Genomic DNA, 20,857 nt, shown 5'->3' with positions numbered 1-20,857 from the left:
GAGGCCCTATGTCCAAATTGTCCTTGGTTTTGCCAGTAGGAACTCCATTCAATATGGCTTCTGTCTTTTTGATGTTTTCTTATCTTTCTTGGAACACTTCCTTACTGTCTGGCACAGTAAGATATTCCAGGTTAATTTAAGTTTTTCTGCCCAACTCTGGAATTGTATATTTCTCCAATGAGCCCTGACTCCTTTTGGAAGAGATCAGTATCACAAACCAAGATCTGGGCACTGGGTGTGCTTATTTATACTGGGATGTCACGGCCCCTAGGCTTTCCCAATGGGCAAAGCTAGGAAATATGTGTGTGTGTGTGTGTGTGTGTGTGCATGGGCTTCCCTGGTGGCTCAGTAGTGAAAAGTTTGCGTGCAGTGCAGGAAATGTGGGTTCAGTCCCTGAGTGGAGAAGATCTCCTGGAGAAGGAAATGGCAATCCACTCCAGTATTCTTGCCTGTGAAATCCAATGGACAGAGGAACCTGGTGGGCTAGTCTGTGGGGTCACAAGAGTTGGACATGACTTAGCGACTAAACTACCATTGTTGCATGGGTGTGCGTATATATACAAGAACACTTGCATCTATTTTATTACTGTATGTATCTATTTATATATTAAGATATTTTATCAAATTTTAAATATGAAACGTGTTCAGGTCCCCAGTTGCAACCCAGTGCCACAGGAGATGGTTCTCCCTTTCCATATCTGTACCTCTTATCTCTGAGAGTGAGAAGCATGGCCCTTATTATTCTCCACATACTTGCTTACTTCTCATCGCTGGTGTGTAACCAGTCTCACTTGGCTCTCACCTTCTTATGGTCCTGGTTCCCATTGGGCCACTCCTTGCTTAGCCCCAAATTCCCGGGATGCAAGGCAGGAAGGCCCCTAAGATAATTTTTCTGGTACTTTAAAAATATTTTCTTCTGCTTTATATGATTAAGTGTAGATAATTTTAGCTTTTGATGTTGTGATATGGAACAATTCTATAGGTGAAAAAAGTCACTATATTTGTTTTCTGTTGATTATGACAGTGCCTATCTTTTCTATAATTTGGGGGATGGGGGGTGGTTGAAAGTAGAGAATAAAAGATAGGAAGGAGATGGAGTTAGGCCAGGAGAGGTCCTTCTGTGAGGGAAATACCTGATGGTAAGTGTAGGCAGTAACAGAGAAGACTGTAATTGACCAGGGCACCTGAAGCGTCTTTCTCCTTATTTTCCCTCCTGTCATACCCTACATTCAAGTCCGAGTAAACAAACAAAAACAAAAACTGTTGTTTCTTCTTTAATTTCGGATGTCCAGTGCCTAATGGGGAAAAGACTACAATTTAAGGGAATTCTCCACTTTGCTTGTCTGTGGATGCAGTTGGGGAGTTGGGAGTGGGGAGCTGGAGAGCCACAGGGAAGGGTCACTGCAAAGAAGAGAGATAACTGGAGGAAAAGCTAGGTTGGAAGGGAATTTGAGGAAACTGACCGAATCACATCAGGAGAGAAGCAGAGAGGAAGGAAGAGCCCAAGGAGGTGGCAGGATTGGAGGGGGGCTTTGCAGAGCAGATGGCTGATGAGAAGGCATTTCAAAAGGCTTAGATTCATTGTCTTCTCTTTAAAGCCCATTTAAGAGAACTGTAGGTGTGCTGTTTGCTTCTTGGGAGTGTAAGGGCGAAAGATGTTTTGGAAATTCGTTGTTTTTTAAAGCATCCTCTCAACATAAGTAAATTGGCTTTCTTCTTTTTGATATTGGTGCTGTCTGTTTTGTTTTTAGGTGATGTGTATTCTGCCTTCTATTCAGACGAGCTATTATGATTCCATTAAAAAATATTTGAGCTCCGACTGCCCAGTCCCCAGCCAGTGTGTGCGTGCTCAGACGTTGAATAAGCAGGGGATGATGCTGAGTGTCACCACCAAGATTGCCATGCAAATGATCTGTAAACTCGGGGGTGAGCTCTGGGCAGTGGAGATCCCGGTGAGGAACTGCCTCTCTTTTCCTTTTAGCCACCAATCAGTTATGAATTTTAAAAAGTGAATCAAAGTAGGAGATATTTTCATGTGATTCTGGAAATATTTGCACTGTTTGTTTATTGGGTCAGTTTATTGTTTATCTGTCTGTCTGCTCTGGGTTCCGTTATACACCAGCCACTGGGAAGGTCTGGAGGGTGAGTTGTGGCCCCTGTTCTCGTGGCGCGTTAGTCAAGCTGGTAGCAGACTGTTTCACGAAAGAGAATCTAGTCTGGCATCGACTTGGAGGGACTTGATTTGGAGCCATCATTTAAAATCTGGGTTCTGTGGCCCCTGCCTTTCCCTGCTTTTAGCAGGGCACTACCTTGCAGAGGACCCTTGCACCCTAGATGGAACGCCTCTCCCCCGACACTCCCAAGAGCTTAAGGAAATAGCAGCGCCTGTGATGTAAACCTCCAGTTTGTGTTGGGAACTGAAAAAATGCTATTCTCTTTCCTGAACTATGGGCACTGTGGAAGGAAGTGATGAAACAGGAATGAGAGCCCATTGCTTGTTCCCTTAATCAGGATATACGAGGTTACCCTCAGCTGCTCCTCCTGGAGGCATGCAGACAAGTGATGATTCCTTGGAGAGCTAAAGAATGGGGAATGGAATTTCCCTTCAAATTCCTTCAGCTCTGAGGCAAGGGATAAATGATGGACTGACCGCTTTACCGGAACCCTTAAGCCTTCGGTGGCCCTTGCCTACCCCAGCAGTGGTTGGCCATTTTTTTTGCAGTGTGTCTCTTAATCAAAGTATGTACTATACTCTTCCCTCTGTCTTTAAGTTTCTCTGGTTTCTAGTTTAATAATCTGCCTCATCTGGACCTTGATCTCCCTGGCAGAGTTTAATTTAAATAATTTCATGACCACAGAGAGTCTTTTAAAAATTGCATATTAAGTCATTGCTTGGGAAAATAATACCTCATTCCATTAAATCATGAAAAATCTAATTTTACAGTTAAAGTCCCTGATGGTGGTTGGTATCAATGTCTGTAAAGATGCATTCAGCCAGGGAACGATGGTGGTTGGATTTGTGGCCAGTATTAACCCCAGAATCACCAGGTACTTTTAAAATTACCCTATCATAGTCTTCAACTGTTTGGACTTTTACTACAGTTTAGTTTGATTTAACTAAAGGCTATACAGCAAGGAATAGTTTGTATTCTTCACTCATTTTTAAAATATGAACACTTGTGGTCACAAATTATATTCACATATATAAATGTGATGGGTAATATTGGAGTAAAATTTAGCTTCAATAAAAAACTATTTTTATATGTACATTAAGACAGGCTATTTCTTATATGCTCTGTACTAGAAAGTTTGCGTTCATGATGTCACGCAGTTGAGAATCAGGTTGCCTGGACTTATATCCTGATCTACAGCTTACCTATTCTGTGTAAATGTTCAAGACATGCTTGTTAATATTTTTAATAGTCACAGAAACTTGATATGGTGGTTGTTTATTTACACAGCTTTTAAAAACATAGGCAGTGGACTTCCCTGGTGGTTCAGTGGTTGAGACTCTGCTTTTTCACTGCAGGGGACACGGGTTTGATCCCTTGTTGGGGGACTAAGATCCCATATGCTGAGACACCCAGCCAAAAATAAATAAATAAATAAGAAATAAAATACATCATCTTTAGGAAAAAGCAAACATACGCAGGATGAGGGAGAACACATTAAACATTGACTCATAGTACATGTTAAATTGTAGTTCTTAGAATTGTTTCAGTATTTATAACTAAACAATGTGTTTTGAGGCTGTTTGCAACAGGTTTTCTTCCTAGAATTAAGCTCTTGATTTACTCCATTAAATTTGTGATCAGGTATATATTTGGGATTGTGGGAAACAGACAAAGCAACAGTTTGCATGCCTCCAACTTCATTCCGGGTTGTATGAGATCCCTGTTCTGAGTGTCACTTCCTTAATCAAACACCTAAGGGACTTCTGGCTTCTTAGCAACATTTCTAATTGCACCATGATTATTGCACATTTTTAGAGAACTAGAGAAATGGAGATATTATGTATCACTAAGTCATTATCTTCATGTTATAAGTGCTTTTAATTAATAATTTTAGCAAGAGAACTTGCTTCTGAAGTCTAGATTAAGTTAATCATGTTAAGATTTCAATTCCCCAAAGCTTACCTATAGAAATGAAGTTTATCTTTGAGAAATATTTGAATAATTTGAAAGTAGAAAGTCTACTGCTAAACTAATACATTTCCTTAATAATGTAGTGACCTATATTAATCAGTGCTTATTATGTACCAAGTGCCGAACCAAGTACTTTGGGTATTTTATCTAATTTTTACAACAACCCTATGAGATACTAACTGCTTTCATGCTAAGTCACTTCAGTCGCATCTGACTCTTTGCAACCCCATGGAACCCCATGGGGAGCCATGCAACCCCGCCAGGCTCCTCTGTTCATGGGATTGTCCAGGTAGGGGTACTGGAGTGGGTTGCCATTTCCTCCTCCAGGGTATCTTCTGATCCAGGGATTGAACCCAAGTTTTCTGTGGCTCCAGCATTGGCAGGCAGATTCTTTACCACTGAGCTACCTGGGGAGCCCACTAACTATATTACTATTTTGTAAATTTCCTTGGCACAAATGAGGAAACTGAAGCTTAGGTTCATATAATAAAGTCACACAGTTGGTGAATTTACCAGCCAAGACTTGAACCCAGAGACCTCTGATGCTTTAGTTTCTAGTATCAGTAAATTTTATTGAGTGGGAGGGGGGTGAGGGAGAGCATTTTAATATAATAGTGATCATATAGTGTATACAAAGTTATGAACATTGATTTAGCTATAATGTCTACTTCTTAATTTAATACATATGCATGTTGATAGCAGAACTTTCAAAGGTGAACTTTACTTTGGTTCTTTGCTTACTTTAGGTGGTTTTCCCGCTGTATTCTTCAGAGAACAACAGCTCATGTTGCAGACTGCTTAAAAGTGTTCATGATCGGTACTAAACTCATAGCAGTGGGGTGGGCTCCACGGACTGCTCCTTCAGACCCAAAGTCCATAAGCTTCTAGCAGATCAGACAGGTGGAAACAGACTCCTGAAGTCTCCCTGAGTCAGTTGGCACCTAGTTGGAGACCCCAAAGCTGTGGCCTGACTCAGGCTGATAGATAGGCGCTGTGGAATTTACGTTTCTGTCTCTGTGTGAAAAACTGAAAGCCAGGAGGAAAGAAAAGTTTGTAGCTGCTGGTGGCTCTGGCAAGCAGTTTGAAGGCCAAAAGAAACTTAGCCTGGAGGAATAAGGATTGTGACAGACCAGGTCTAGAAACAGGAGAGAAGCCTGGGGGACTGGCGTGGGGGTGCTGGCAGGTCAGGTGTAGCATCGGAGGAGAAAATGGGGAAGACAGCAGATGGGGTGGGTGCCCTCCTCACAGAGGAGTGCAGTGGAAAGAGGCGTCTGGGGTTCCCATATCTTCTCCAACCCAGGTCCGAAACTGGCTGGCCCCTGCCTAGCAATGTGTACAACTCCCCCCGCCCCCAGTCTGCACCATCACAACTATAAACTCTGAGGGGTTGTAAGTACTTGTTTCCCAAAAAGGTGCATTTGGTGATATGTACTGGTAGTGGACTTATACATATGGTCATCTTCTATCAAACTAAAATTAATCTCCAGGACCATAAACTCTCCTAATACAATGGTGCCATATATGCAGGAAAAGAAATATTTTATCATATTACTTTCTCTTCACTTCAAAACCTGGTCATTTTTTTAGCAGTAGTTATGAAAAGTTTCTGTTGGGTAGGAGTCTCTGCTCTTTAGGCAGTTTCTTAAAGTGTGTGGAAATTTTTCAGAGTTCATATTGTCAGCAAGACTTATGGGTGAGTCGGTGTGAAGAGACGTTTTTTTACAGGAGCAGCCAAGTCTCTTCCTTATGTTTTCATATTTATGCTCATTAGAGAAGACAGTTATATAATATTATCCAGGCTTTTCCTTATTGAGAGGATTTAAAGATTGAAAGAAACTAAATGAGAATTAATTTGGCTTGGGGGAATTTGTATGTCTATGGAATAAGTTGAATTTTAATTTATTGCTTAGATATTAAAATTTTACTAAAGAGATAGGCTGAGTTTGAGTATATATTATGCCACAGAAGCCATTATGATTCCTTAAATAGCAGAAATGCAGCAATGTTCCAGAAAGTTATCTAATTTTATATTATTGCAAAAACAACCCAAAATAGGTATTACCCTATCTCACTGCAGTCTGAAATAGCAAGCTATTTAAACATTGAAATATATGGGAATGTTATTCTTTGTTGGCATCGGACAAGTCATCCTTTTCTTACTAACATCAAATCCCGCAGGGGCACTGAACAGGTGGTATAGGAATAACCACGGTTTGCCAGCACGAATAATTGTGTACCGTGACGGTGTTGGCGATGGTCAGCTCCAGACACTCGTCGACTATGAAGTCCCACAACTGCTGAGCAGTGTGACCGAAGCAAGTTCAAATACCAGGTATCAGTTGAGTACTCTTTTCCTACTTCCAATTCTAGCACATTCATCGTAACTATTAAAATTATTATGTGCATCTGTCTCTTTTAATTTTCGTGCAGTTAAGTTTTGCTCCATTTCTGCCTTATGCGAATGCAACCACCCCTAGATTGGAGAGTGGTTGGGATAGTCTTATGTAAATGGTCTGGGTGCTGTGAGTTTTGGGGGGCCCTGGGTAGGGGTACCAGAAGAAGGCAGGAATCTCCAGAGCAGCTGACACTGAGATTCAGCAGGAAGCTTGCAGGGCTGCTGGCAGCTAAAGATGCTTCGTAAATATTAACATGCTGGGGGGAAAACAAGCTCTGGTTTCAAATTCGAGGCCCAGATCAACACAAGGGTGAAAGTCTCTGACTTGCAGGCACTGATCTGCAGCTCAGGTGTGTGGAAGATGCTGAGGGCAGTGTGGGTGCTGTGAAATCAAGGCTGAATTTGGAAATCAGACCATTCTAAACACCAAGAACCTTCCTCTACTTGTCAGATTTCTAGATTCGATGTCTTGGTCCTCTTTCCTCCATGATTATATCCAGTGGTAAGTGCAAGAAAAATGTTAGAACCGGGAAAATGGAGAAGGATTATGATCTCAAGATGGCTTCTTAAAATCCTCAGAAAGCCTTATATTCCAAGTTGTGCATGGCACTCCCTCTCCTCTCTGGAGTTATACCATCATACAACTGTCAAGGCTCAAAGGAGCCGAACCTTGACCTCATCAGTGACCATCAGAGAGGAGGGTGAGCATCATAGCTCAGTGGAAAAACCACCTTTAGCTGCATTCAAACTATCAGAGCCAAACTTTCTCATTCCCCACTGACCTTGCGTCACTTCAGTTCAGTCGCTTAGTCGTGTGTGACTCTTTGTGACCCCATGGTCTGGAGCACGCCAGGCCTTCCTGTCCATCACCAACTCCCGGAGCTTGCTCAAACTCATGTCCGTCGAACCCATGATGCCATCCAACCATCTCACTCTCTGTTGTCCCTTCTCCTCCTGCCTTCAATCTTTCCCAGCATCAGGGTCTTTTACAGTGAGTCAGTTCTTCACATCAGGTGGCCAAAGTATTGGAGCTTCAGCTTCAGCATCAGTCCTTCCAGTGAATATTCAGGACTGATTTCCTTTAGGATTGAGTGGTTGGATCTCCTTCTCCAACACCACAGTTCAAAAACATCAATTCTTCAACACTCAGCCTTCCTATGGTCCAACTCTCACATCCATACATGACTACTGGAAAAAAACCATAGCTTTGACTAGATAGACCTTTGTTGGCAAAGTGATACCTCTGCTTTTTAATATGCTGTCTAGGTTGATCATAGCTTTCCTTCCAAGGAGCAAGCATTTTTTAATATCACTGCTGCAGTCGCCATCTGCAGTGATTTTGGAGCTTAAGAATATAAAGTCTGTCACTATTTCCATTGTTTCCCCATCCATTTGCCATGAAGTGATGGGACCAGATGCCATGATCTTAATTTTCTGAATGTTGAGTTTTAAGCCAACTTTTTCACTCTCCTCTTTCACTTTCATGAAGAGGCTCTTCAGTTCCACTTCACTTTCTGCCATGAGAATGGTATCATCTGCATATCTCAGGTTATTGATATTTATCCTGGCTATCCTGATTCCAGCTTGTGCTTCATCCAGCCAGGCACATTTCACATGATGTACTCTGCATATAAGTTAAATAAACAGGGTGGCAATATACAGCCTTGACATACTCCTTTCCCAATTTGGAAACAGTCCATTGGTCCACATCTGGTTCTAACAGTTGCTTCTTGATCTGCATACAAATGCCTCAGGAGGCAGGTCAGCTGGTCTGGTATTCCTATCTCTTGAAGAATTTTCCACAGTTTGTTGTGATCCACACAGTCAAAGGCTTTAACATAATAAATGAAGCAGAAGTAGATGTTTTTCTGGAACTCTCTTGCTTTTCTATGATCCAACAGATGTTGGCAATTTGATCTCTGGTTCCTCTGCCTTTTCTAAAACCAGCTTGAACATCTGGAATTTCTTGGTTCATGTACTGTTGAAGCTTGGCTTGGGGAATTTTGAACATTACTTTCCTGGTATGTGAAATGAGTGCAATTGTGAGGTAGTTTGAACATTCTTTGGCATAGCCTTTCTTTGGGATTGGAATGAAAACTGATCTTTTCCAGTCCTGTGGCCACTGCTGAGTTTTCCAGATTTGCTGGCATGTTGAGTGCAGCACTTTCACAGCATCATCTTTCAGGGTTTGAAATAGTGCAACTGGGATTCCATGACCTCCACTAGCTTTGTTCATAATGATGCTTGTTCAGGCCACTTAATTTCGGACTCCAGGATGTCTGGCTCTAGGTGAGTGATCACACCATCGTGGTTATCTGGGTCATTAAGATACTTTTTTGTATAGTTCTTCTGTGTACTCTTGCCACCTTTTAATATCTTCTGTTTCTGTGAGGTCCATACTGTTTGTGTCATTTATTGTACCCATCTTTGCATGAGATGTTCCCTTGGTATCTCTAATTTTCTTGAAGAGGTCTCTAGTCTTTCCCATTCTACTGTTTTCCTCTATTTCTTTGCATTGATCGCTGGGGAAGGCTTTCTTATCTCTCCTTGCTATTCTTTGGAACTCTGCATTCAGATTGATATCTCTTTCCTTTTCTCCCTTGACTTCAGCGTCTCTTCTTTTCTCAGCTATTTGTAAGGCCCCTTCAGACAACCATTTTGCCTTTTTGTGTTTCTTTTTCTTGGGGATTGTCTTGATCACTGCCTCTTGTACAGTGTCACGAACCTCATTCCATAGTTCTTCAGCCACTCTATGAGATCTAATACCTTGAATCTATTTGTGTCTTCCACTGTATAATTGTAAGGGAGTTGGTTTTGGTCATACCTGAATGGTCTAGTGGTTTTCCCTACTTTCTGCAAGTTAAGTCTGAATTTGGCAATAAGAAGTTCATGATCTGAGCCACAGTCAGCTCCTGGCCATGTTTTTGGTGCTTCTCCATCTTTGGCTGCGAAGAATATAATCAGTCTGATCTCAGTATTGACCATCTGGTGATGTCCACGTGTAGTCTTCTCTTGTGTTGTTGGAGGAGGGTGTTTGCTATGACCAGTGTGTTCTCTTGGCAAAACTCTGTTAAGCTTTGCCCTGCTTCATTTTGTACTTCAAGGCCTAACTTGACTGTTACTTCACTTCCTATGTTTGCATTCCAGTCTGTTGTGATGAAAAGAACATCTTTTTTTGGTCACTTTTTCTGGTTAGTTCTAGAAGGTCCTGTAGGTCTTCATAGAACCATTCAGCTTCAACTCTTTGGCATTAGTGTTTGGGGCATAGACTTGGATTACTGTGATATTGAACGGTTTGCCTTGGAAACAGAGGTTATTCTGTTATTTTTGAGATTGCATCCAAGTACTGCATTTTAGACTCTTTCATTGACCCTGAGGGCTACTCCATTTCTTCTAAGGGATTCTTGCCCACAGTAGTAAATACAATGGTCAACTGAATTAAATTCAACCATCCCAGTCCATTTTAGTTCACTGATTCCTAAAATGTCAGTGTTCACTCTTGCTATCTCCTGTTTGACCACTTCTAATTTACCTTGATTCATGGACCTAACATTCTAGGTTCCTATACAATATTGTTCTATACAGCATCGGACTTTACTTTCACCACCAGTCACATCCACAACTGGGCATTGTTTTCGCTTTGGCTCCGTCTCTTCATTCTTTCTGGAGTTATTTATCCACTCTTCTCCAGTAGCATATTGGGCACCTACCAACCTGGGGAGTTCATCTTTCAGTACCTCTCTTTTTGCCTTTCTATTCTGTTCATGGGATTCTCAAGGCAAGAATACTGAAGTGGTTTGCATTGGGTCAATCTAACTGATCCAAGAGTCACCAGCATGCAATTTGGGGATCTCAGGATACCAGCTGACAATGCTAAAGAGTTAGTTCTCCTGCAGGATGACATCAACTTTTAAAAAGTTTCGAGATTGAAAACATTAATAAAGTATTTTTAAGATAAAGTGCTTAAAGTGAGTTTTCGGTGATCTGGAGGTTTCTCCCATAATGGCAGATATTTGTTGTTGTTTAGTTGCAGTCATGTCTGACTCTTTTGAGACTCCATGGGCTGTAGCTCACCAGGCTTCTCTGTCTCTGGGATTTCGCAGGCCAGAATACTGCAGTGGGTTGCCATTTCCTTCTCCAGGAAATCTAGATGCAGGGATTGAACTTAAGTTTCCTGCATTGCAGGTGGATTCTTTACCACTGAGCTACTAGGGGCAAATATTTGGATTTTATCTATTAACACTTAACACCTGGTCATTCAGCATTTGGCCCCAAGGTGTATGTGGTCTGTCCATCCACCCTCCCAGGCATGTGTTTTGCAGGATTCAGAAGCAATGACTGGAGGAGTAAGGAGAGCTTCTAGTTTTCCATTTTTAGAAATTGAGAGAAGAGTGAAGGTGAAACAGGGAGATGATTGCTAATGGAAAAAAGAATCTTGTCTCTGTGTATAATTCTATAGATGCTTTCTTTAGAAGTGTTAATTGTAATTTATTGTCCCATGAACCATTCTTGAGAGCCCCTTGGACTGCAAGGAGATCCAACCAGTCCATTCTAAAGGAGATCAGCCCTGGGTGTTCTTTGGAAGGAATGATGCTAAAGCTGAAACTCCAGTACTTTGGGCACCTCATGCGAAGAGTTGACTCATTGGAAAAGACTCTGATGCTGGGAGGGATTGGGAGCAGGAGGAGAAGGGGACGACAGAGGATGAGATGGCTGGATGGCATCACTGACTCGATGGATGTGAGTTTGAGTGAACTCCCGGAGTTGGTGATGGACAGGGAGGCCTGGTGTGCTGCGATTCATGGGGTCGCAAAGAGTCGGACACGACTGAGCAACTGAACTGAACTGGTGAACCATTCTTCCCTATCCCTTTTCAATGATGGAAATTGGTCAAGTGATTGGACATACCACACTTTGGCAACAAATGAAGATGATCCTTAATTTAAAGACTGGTTATATTTCAGGGAGGAGGGGAGATTAGGGGTAATTTTAATTTTCTTTGTTTTGCAGCATTTTGTGAATGAATGAATTTATTTCATTTTAAAATTACCAGGAATATATAAATAAATAGAAAAGGCTGCATGGCTTGGTTTTAGTTCTCTCCGTCTTCTTCTTATTATTATTACTATTATTTTTACTTTGCCTCTCTGGTCTTAAGCCCCACACTGTCAGTGATTGTGGTCAGGAAGAAGGGCATGCCACGATTCTTGGCGGAAACTGGCCGAAATCTGCAGAACCCACCACTTGGCACTGTTGTGGATTCAGAAGCAACACGGCCGAAATGGCAAGTCTGTTAGAAAATCTATTTTTAACAAAGCTTTGACCATGTGTGGTCAGGTTTGGCCCTGTTCTGCTTGCCTTCTTTCTCACAATCCTTCCTTTCCCCTCAGGTATGACTTTTACTTGATCAGCCAGATGGCCTGTCGGGGAACCGTTAATCCCACCTACTATAACGTCATTTATGATGACAATGGCCTGAAGCCCGACCACATGCAGAGACTCACATTCAAACTGTGTCACCTGTACTACAACTGGATGGTGAGTGTCAGCTCTGTGCTTAGTTGTAGAGTAGAACTTGGGGTGCCCACCTGGAAGTTGTCACCTGATTCACCTTTGGCACAATGCCTGAATTTCCACAAAGGAGGGATGAATGAATGGATGGGTGGATGGATGATTTCTTAGTCCACACTGGATGAAACCCACTCTATCATAGACATAAAATACCAGTAACTATTAGAATGCATTAGCATTGATAATTTCTTGAAGACTTTACTATATATATTATTTTATACCAGTCTGGGAGGAAATCAGGGTATTGTTATTTCCCAGTTACACATGAGACAGTTGAAGGCAACTCAGATATTGTGTCTGGTGGGAAAACAATAGGCATGACTCTATTCCAGAGCTGCTGTCAAGGTCCAAAGCCAGGATTTGATCGCAGCCCCTCAGAGTTTCAAGTTGTAGGAAACGTAGGTCAGCCCTCAGTGTGCGGCTCACAGGTCCGGGCGTTATGAAATCTCTCGGCTCCCCCATCCTGCCCAGTGAATTTAAGTTCTCAGTGAGCAAGGTTGCCCTTTGTTGGTGAGTTCTTACTGATTTACACACATTCTAAGATATGTATAACTAGTGGATGAAAAAACCTCAGGAAAAAATACTACTTTGAAGAGTAAGTTTTCCTCTTAATTACTATCAATACATTTTCCTCCTCAGGGCCTAATCAGTATTCCAGCTCCCTGTCAGTATGCACGCAAGCTGACCTTCCTAGTGGCACAAAGCCTTCATAAAGAACCAAGTTTGGAATTAGCCAATTCTCTCTTCTACCTGTGATAACATGAATGGAGGGCATCGCTGGTGGAGGATTCTGAGGAGCCCTTGGTGTACTCTGTACAAATCTGCTATAAGCTCAAGGCTGTGGCTCCGGGAAACAGATTGAGTGTAGTTTTAACTTCTGAGGAAAAAAAAAAAGGCCATAGCCACTGAATCTGAAATGGTTCAGAAGAAATGTTTTATTATTATTATTTTTTTTTAATTGAAGGACGATTGCTCCACAATATTGTGCTCATCTCTGCCTTTCATCAACATGAATCAGCCACGTGGTATACACATGTGTTGTTTTATTTTAAAGAGTTTTGTGCTCAGGGTGAATTCTGTGGTATATAGAATTAAAATGTACCATCACCTGTAAGGTATACCAAAAAGTTAAATAAGTGCTTGTGTGATGTTTTAATGGTAGGGTCTAATTTCCACCCGAAAATTTGCAGAAGTTTTCTTAAAATTATGTTGTAGAGTGTTTTGTTGAGTGGTTTAAGTAGTTGTTAGAAAATAAAGAAAATTGAGAGCATCACATGTGTGTTTATTGTTATTTGAATTTTAGTTGACATTTCATGTGAACTTTATTATCTAAGGGTTTTCAGCAAAAACTCGTAGCCCCTAAACCACCTCACCATCACTCTTTGACGTTATATTTCCAAAAGTGAACATTTCACTTATTCTTTCTAAGATTGAAGTATCGTTAATTTACAATGTTGTGTTAGTTTCAAGTGTACAGCAAAATGATTCAGTTATACATGTATATTTACACATATATGCATGCGTGCATGCTAAGCCACTTAAGTCATGCCTGACTCTGTGATCCTGTGGACTATAGCCTGCCAGGCTCCTCTGTCCATGGGATTCTCCAGGCAAGAACAGTGGAGTAGGCTGCCATGCCCTCCTCCAGGGGATCTTTCCAATACAGAGATCGAACCCACGTCTCTTAGTCTCCTGCATTGGCAGGCAGGTTCTTTACCACTAGTGCCACCTGGAAGCCCATATATACAAACAAATATATGTATTCTTTTTCAGATTTTACTTATTCTCTCATGGAACTTTATTTCACTTTGTAGCAGCTTCTCTCGTTGTGATCTTGTCTCCTGTTGCTTCCTAAACAATAGGTGCCATCAGAAGAGAGCTCGCATAGGCTCCCATCCATCTGCCCACCTGAGGGCATCTGTGCGCATAGACCCTGCCCCTCCTCTCATTACTGTAAACAAACTGTGCTCCTGCAGAATCCCTCCATCTGTGTACTAACTCCTGTTCCCTCTGGTCTATTCAGGATGCTTCTCTAACCATTCCTCCCTCTCCCTTCTGTATCATCAATTTCCCTCTCACACTGGATTTTTCCCACTCATCAGCATTATAAAGACATTCTTATTTCTTCCATATTAAAAAAGAAACATTTGTCCTCAAGCTCCTACCTCGTTTCTTTGCTCCTCTCTACAGAGAAATTTCATCAACTTAAAAAATAGTCGCAGTCCTAAAGTTGGGAGGTATGTTTTATCCAGTGGGAATTTTTAGGACTTCACGCCTGGGAGACGGCATCTCAAGTGACCCCGAGAGAACTGCTCTGAGGAGAGGGGTGGAGGAGTCAAGTTGAATAGGTTTGCAACAAAGGGCAGGTAGTCTGAATATCAAAACTAATTTTTAAGAATTCAAGAAAGAAGATATCTCAAGGTATTTGGTGCTTTTCTATGTATGGGAAGATGCAAGAGTCTGGACTCACTGAAGTCATTCCTTTCATATGCATTTCAGCTCTCTGGGGCCAGTATCCTGTGTTTTTCACAGGGCTCCCTGTAGGGAGTGGCTGCAGCCTGATGGCTTCTGATGGCAGAGATTCTTCTCCTTCCTGAGTGCCCTGGAGGGCTGGAATCCGGATGACTGTAGCATCCTTGTTTATTGAAATGACAGGAAATATTCCAGTTCTCAGCTTCTCAAGAGTCGTCCATGACTGATGTTTCCAGTTTCATGTGCCACACAGAATTTCACCACAACCATTACAGCAAAAATCACTTTGGTCAAAGAGGCAGTGACTTCTGTTTATTAAATCTGATGGTCAGTTCCCTGTCCTCATCTTTGCTGACTTGTCACCGTATTTGACCCAGTTGGTCATTTCCTCCATCTTGCATCACTCCACGAGGCCTCTAGGGTAACACTCTCCTGTTTTCTCTCCTGCTGCGTCCAACACTCATTCCGTTTCCTTTGCTGCTTTTCCCTCATCTTCTATCCTTTTTATGTGTGAATGCCCCAGGGGTGGCATGCAAAAATATTTTGATGCAGGAAAGACTGGAGTCCAAATTCTCCCAGGGGAGCGAGTGTGTAGAAGGCTGCAGAAGCAGAGAGGGGAGAGCAGGCACCAATGCAGATCGTATAAGAGGGCGCCAAACACAGGCTTCCTAATGGAGAGCGTTTGTCCAGGCTGGGCCCAAATGCACCCAGCATGAGATCTTTCCTAGTAATGAAAACTTTGCTGGAGTGTAAGGGATTCAGTTCAGTTCAGTCGCTCAGTCATGTCCGACTCTTTGCGACCCCATGAATCGCAGCACGCTAGGTCTCCCTGTCCATCACCAACTCCCGGAGTTCACTCAGACTCACGTCCATCGAGTCAGTGATGCCATCCAGCCATCTCATCCTCTGTCATCCCCTTCTCCTCCTGCCCCCAATCCCTCCCAGCATCAGAGTCTTTTCAGTGAGTCAACTCCTCTCATGAGGTGGCCAAAGTACTGGAGTTTCAGCTTTAGCATCATTCCTTCCAAAGAAATCCCAGGACTGATCTCCTTCAGAATGGACTGGTTGGATCTCCTTGCAGTCCAAGGGACTCTCTAGAGTCTTCTCCAACACCACAGTTCAAAAGCATCAGTTCTTCGGCGCTCAGCTTTCCTCACAGCCCAACTCGTAGTTAATGCACTGCAGACACAGTACCAAGACTTTACCTACATATTTAATGTTCATGACAACTGTACGAATTAAGCATTATAATGACCATTCTACAGATGGTAAAACTGAAGATGAAAGATACCATGTGGCTCACCAAAATTTACAAAATTAGTAATTGTGAAGGGAGAATTTTCCTCAGGTGTTTTTGACTCCAAAGCCTGAGAGATGAACCATAAGACTCTACCACCTTAATAATAGGTACTAAAAGATTAAAAAACTTCTCCCAGAGTTCTTAGATGAGGGAGTACCTTATACACTTTAAAGTTGGCATTGTATATAGCAAGTCTTCAGAGGGAAGTTCAGTTCAGTTCAGTCGCTCAGTCGTGTCCGACTCTGCGACACCATGAATCGCAGCACGCCAGGCCTCCCTGTCCATCACCAGCTCCCGGAGTTCACTCAAACTCATGTGCATCAAGTCGGTGATGCCATTTAGCCATCTCATCCTCTGTCGTCCCCTTCTCCTCCTGCCCCTAATCCCTCCCAGCATCAGGGTCTTTTCCAATGAGTCAACTCTTTGCATGAGGTGGCCAAAGTACTGGAGTTTCAGCCTCAGCATCAGTCCTTCCAATGAACACCCAGGACTGAGCTCCTTTAGGATGGACTGGTTGGATCTCCTTGCGGTCCTAGGGATTCTCAAGAGTCTTCTCTAACACCACAGTTCAAAAGCATCAATTCTTTGGTGCTCAGCTTTCTTCACAGTCCAATTCTCACATCCATACATGACCACTGGAAAAACCATAGCCTTGACTGGATGGACCTTTGTTGGCAAAGTAATGTCTCTGCTTTTTAATATGCCATCTAGGTTGGTCATAACTTTCCTTCCAAGGAGTAAGTGTCTTTTAATTTCATGGCTGCAATCAGAGGGAAGGCACTGTACAAATCCAGAGTAGTTGTGTTTTTGTGTTGATAATGTGGTTTTCTTCCTTCTAAGTATGATGATGATGTAAAGTGCCACTAAGTAACAGCCAGCATGAACAGACCTACATGTAGCATGTTGATGAGGCAATGCTAAGGTTTACAGAGCTCCTCATTCTTTTACCCTGTTAAATAGTGGCCAAGGTGGTGGCTCTTTACCATTTTAACCCACCAGGGGGCACACAAGGACTGTTGCATGAGCTGAGTCCTCTGATTTTGCCCTTGGCTCAGTAGTGTCTGACTCTGCGACTCCATGAAATGCAGCATGCCAGACTTCCCTGTCCTTCACTGTCTTCCAGAGTTTGCTCAGACTCATGTCCACTGAGTCGGTGATGCCATCCAACCATCTCATCCTCTGTCGTCCCCTTTTCCCCTGCCCTCAGTCTTTCCCAGCATCAGGGTCTTTTCCAATGTGTCGACCCCTCCCATCAGGTGGCCAAAGTATTGGAGCTTCCGCTTCAGCTTCAGTCCTTCCAATGAATATTCAGGGTTGATTTCCCTTAGGATTGGCTGGTTTGATCTTCTTGCAGTCCAAGGGCCTCTCAAGAGTCTTCTCTAGTGCCACAATTCGAAAGCATCATTTCTTCAGTGCTCAGCCTTCTGAGAATAGCCAACCTCAAGTGAGCTACCAGAGGGCAACATGGATTAGGAGACTCAGCATTTGAACTTTGGTTCCAGCTCTTTCGGCTGAGGGATATAATAACTTTGCTTCTTTAAGACTCAGTTACCCTATCTGCAATATGAGAAGAGGTTGAATTAAATCAGTGGTGCTAAACCTCGGAAACATCAGAACTTCCTATATTTAACGACTATTAAAAAAAAAAAGCAGACACCTGGGCCCACCTCTAAACATAGTGATTTTATTGGTCTGAGGTAAAGCCTGATCTTCATCAGGTGGGATCCTGATGATTACCCAGAGTTGAAGAAGAGTGGGTCTAGGGCACTGGGTCTGAATTCCAGAAGCACCATTTAGTAGCTCTACAATTTTGGGCAAGTTACTTAACTTCTCTGAGCTTCAACGTATCTCCCTGTAAAGACATCTAACAGTGTCATGTTGTCGGGTTGTGGTAAGGACTAGAAATGTCCAATCTAGGGCATCTGGGTTTAATCAAGAATGCCATGTTATTACACTTTATGAGGAGAAAAGGATCAAGTGACACAATTTAGGCAACAAGTACTCACAGGTCCACGTAATGTGCCAGACACTGTAGTTCTGGATTCTGAAATCTTGCTTAAGGAAATGCTAACGTTTTCTCTAGACACAATCAATCTACCAGTTGCTGTTTTAGGGAGAAGGCTTTCTGGTTTTGCTTTTATTTGGGGAGTGGAAAGGAGACTCTGGAAGAGAGTATACTTTAAATACATTTCTACGGCAGCCATGAAGTACACGAACCACACCTCCCACAGATGACTGACGACCTTCAGCTGCTACACTCAGGGTCCACCGCAGTGCTGACTTTGAGAGCAGGCTCTCCCCAGGCTGCTTCTTGCCACTGACTGAGCACAACAGAGGCGCTAGATTCGGGTCTTTTCTGCCCAACATGGGACTCTATTGTTGAGCAGTCCTCTTTGACTGCTCTCGGAGCAGTTGATAACACCCTAATGACAGAAAGTGAAGGGGAACTTAACAGCCTCTTGATGAAGGTGAAAGAGGAGAGTGAAAAAGCTGGCTTAAAACTCAACATTCAGAAAACGAAGATCGTGGCATCCAGTCACATCACTTCTCGGCAAATAGATGGGGAAACAATGGAAACTTTTGACCAAGGCTTTCTCAGAACTGCCCTGTTGTCTGGAGCTCTTCCTGCGCATCCCCTTCTCCTGCCTATCTCCTGTCATGGACCCCTGTTGGCATCTTGGTCTGTATGCTCTCCTTGCTTGTCCTGCTTCCTCTCACCTTTGTCCTTCATGGGCTTTTCTCACAATTGTTGCTGTTTATTCACAAGTTGTGTCCAACTCTGACGCCATGGACTGCAGCACACCAGGCTTCCCTGCCCTTCACTGTCTCCTGGAGCTTGCTCAAACTCATGTCCATCAAGGCGGTGATGCCATCCAACCATCTCATCCTCTGTCATCCCCTTCTTCTCCTGCCCTCAATCTTTCCCAGCATCAGGATCTTTTCCAGTGAGTCAGCTCTTTCCATCAGGTGACCAAAGTATCGGAGATTCAGCTTCTATCAGTCCTCCCAGTAAATACTCAAGGTTGATTTCCTTTAGGATTGCCTGGTTTAATGTCCTTGCAGTCCAAGGGACTCTCAAAAGAGTCTTCTCCAACACCGCAGTTCAAAAGCATCAATTCTTCAGTGATCAACCTTCTTTATGGTCCAACTCTTACATCCATACATGACTACTGGAAAAAAACATGGCTTTTATTACTCAAAACTTTGTCGGCAAAGTGATAACTTTTTTTAATATGCTGTCTAGGTTGGTCATAGCTTTTCTCCCAAGGTGCAAGCATCATTTAATTTCATGGCTGCAGCCACCATCCACAGTCCACATCCACCATTCGCAAAATCACCAGCCTCCTGACTTTGGAGCCCAAGAAAATAAAGTCTGTCACTGTTTCCATTGTTTCCCCATCTAGATGCCATGAAGTGATGGGACCAGATGCTATGATCTTTGTTTTTTGAATGCTGAGTTTTAAGCCAGCTTTTTCACTGTCCTCTTTCACTTTCATCAAAAAGCTCTTCAGTTCCACTTTGCTTTCTGCCATAAGAGTGGTGTCATCTGCATGTCTGAAGTTGTTGGTATTTCTCCCGGCAATCTTGATTCCAGCTTGTGCTTCATCCAGCCTGGCATGTCACATGATGCACTCTGCATATAAGTTAAATAAGCAGGGTGACAATATGCAGCGTTGACGTAGTCCTTTCCCGATTACTCACAATGAATCTCTGAAGTCTAACTCTGCCCTGGTGCCTGTCTCTTGAAGGACACAAACTGTCACAACTTCCATGAACATTATGTTGTTTTTAAGTTTTTAATAAAAATAAGCTGGTCCTTAATGTTAGGAATCCACTGGCTACAACCTGAAATTTAAAAGAAAACTATGTACCTTGAGATGTCGTATTTTAAAAATATTGGATTTCAAGTTAGCGATTTTCCATGGCAGTTTACTCTTAAATCTTCCTAACAAACTTCAGCATGTCAGACAAGAAGTAGAAACTGCTTTTGAGAAGTGCTGTCAAAGGCCTGAGTTTTATTGCTCGGATTAACGTGAACTTTTCACTTCAATTTGACCCACTGCTTCCAGCCAAGAAGATCCTACAGTCCAGACAAGAATGATGAGGAAAGGACTCCTTTTGAAGGAGAGAGTGAGGACAACTGAAGAACAAAAGATGAGATCAAGTTCCTTGAGAAAGCTTTTTTTTAAAACCCTTAATTATTAATTTTAAAATTATAAAAAATAATAGATGTTCATTATGGAATATTTGTGGTGGAAAAAATACAATGTTGTGGAAAAAATCTTCAATACAGCTACTACTCTGAAGTATATTCTGTCAACACTTTGATATATGCTTTTTGTCTAGTCTTCAGCTATACCATATGTATAGTTTTATATACTTCATTTGTACATAAGATTATAACATGAGTTTTTTCCTATTCAGTTAAAAATTTTGTAAGCGTAAGTTTTAATAATTGAATAATATTTTACAGGTGTAACAATTTACTTGTTTCCCTCTCTTTTTAAAAATTTACTTCAACAACAAGTGATTTATGTATACACACACATTCTTTTTCATATTCTTTTCAGGATATTGAACATAGCTCCCTGTGCTATATAGTAGGACCTTGTTGTTTATCCAGTCTATATAGAATAGTTTGCATCTGCTCATCCCAGATGCAAAACTGTTATGTATAGTTCTCTTTATTATAGTGATAGGTTGTTTCCAATTTTTCTTTGCTATAAGAAGATAGCATAGTTTTTATTCACAGTATTTTGGGTTGCTTCCTTGGGTTAGATTACTAAAAGCCAAAATTTATAAATTCAAAGTTAGAATAGTTTCAAGGCGCTTGATTTATGTTGCAATTTTTCCTCCAAATGTCATATGTTACACTCATATAGCTCATAAGCTTCATATATTCTTATTAGAGGCAAAATATTAATACTTTGTTAGTATGGTAGATGCCAGATTGTTTTTTTAATATTTATTTGA

At 42.1% G+C, this 20,857-nt stretch overlaps 1 protein-coding gene across 1 annotated transcript in view; it reads left to right on the top strand.

Annotated features, from left to right (window-relative positions):
• Nucleotides 1-12,867, top strand: part of PIWIL4 (piwi like RNA-mediated gene silencing 4) — a 53,727-nt gene extending 40,860 nt beyond the window's left edge. Inside the window, exons 14-20 of the mRNA XM_052653195.1 lie at nucleotides 1,752-1,952; nucleotides 2,945-3,048; nucleotides 4,892-4,962; nucleotides 6,324-6,477; nucleotides 11,699-11,824; nucleotides 11,931-12,078; nucleotides 12,751-12,867. Coding sequence (XP_052509155.1) covers nucleotides 1,752-1,952; nucleotides 2,945-3,048; nucleotides 4,892-4,962; nucleotides 6,324-6,477; nucleotides 11,699-11,824; nucleotides 11,931-12,078; nucleotides 12,751-12,867 — 921 coding nt within the window. The remainder of the gene's footprint in view (nucleotides 1-1,751; nucleotides 1,953-2,944; nucleotides 3,049-4,891; nucleotides 4,963-6,323; nucleotides 6,478-11,698; nucleotides 11,825-11,930; nucleotides 12,079-12,750) is intronic.
• The last annotated feature ends 7,990 nt before the right edge of the window (nucleotides 12,868-20,857 follow it).

This window comes from Budorcas taxicolor, chromosome 15 (assembly GCF_023091745.1).
Source record: "Budorcas taxicolor isolate Tak-1 chromosome 15, Takin1.1, whole genome shotgun sequence".
NCBI lineage: Eukaryota > Metazoa > Chordata > Mammalia > Artiodactyla > Bovidae > Budorcas > Budorcas taxicolor.
This window is presented reverse-complemented; position numbering and strand designations above follow the sequence as displayed.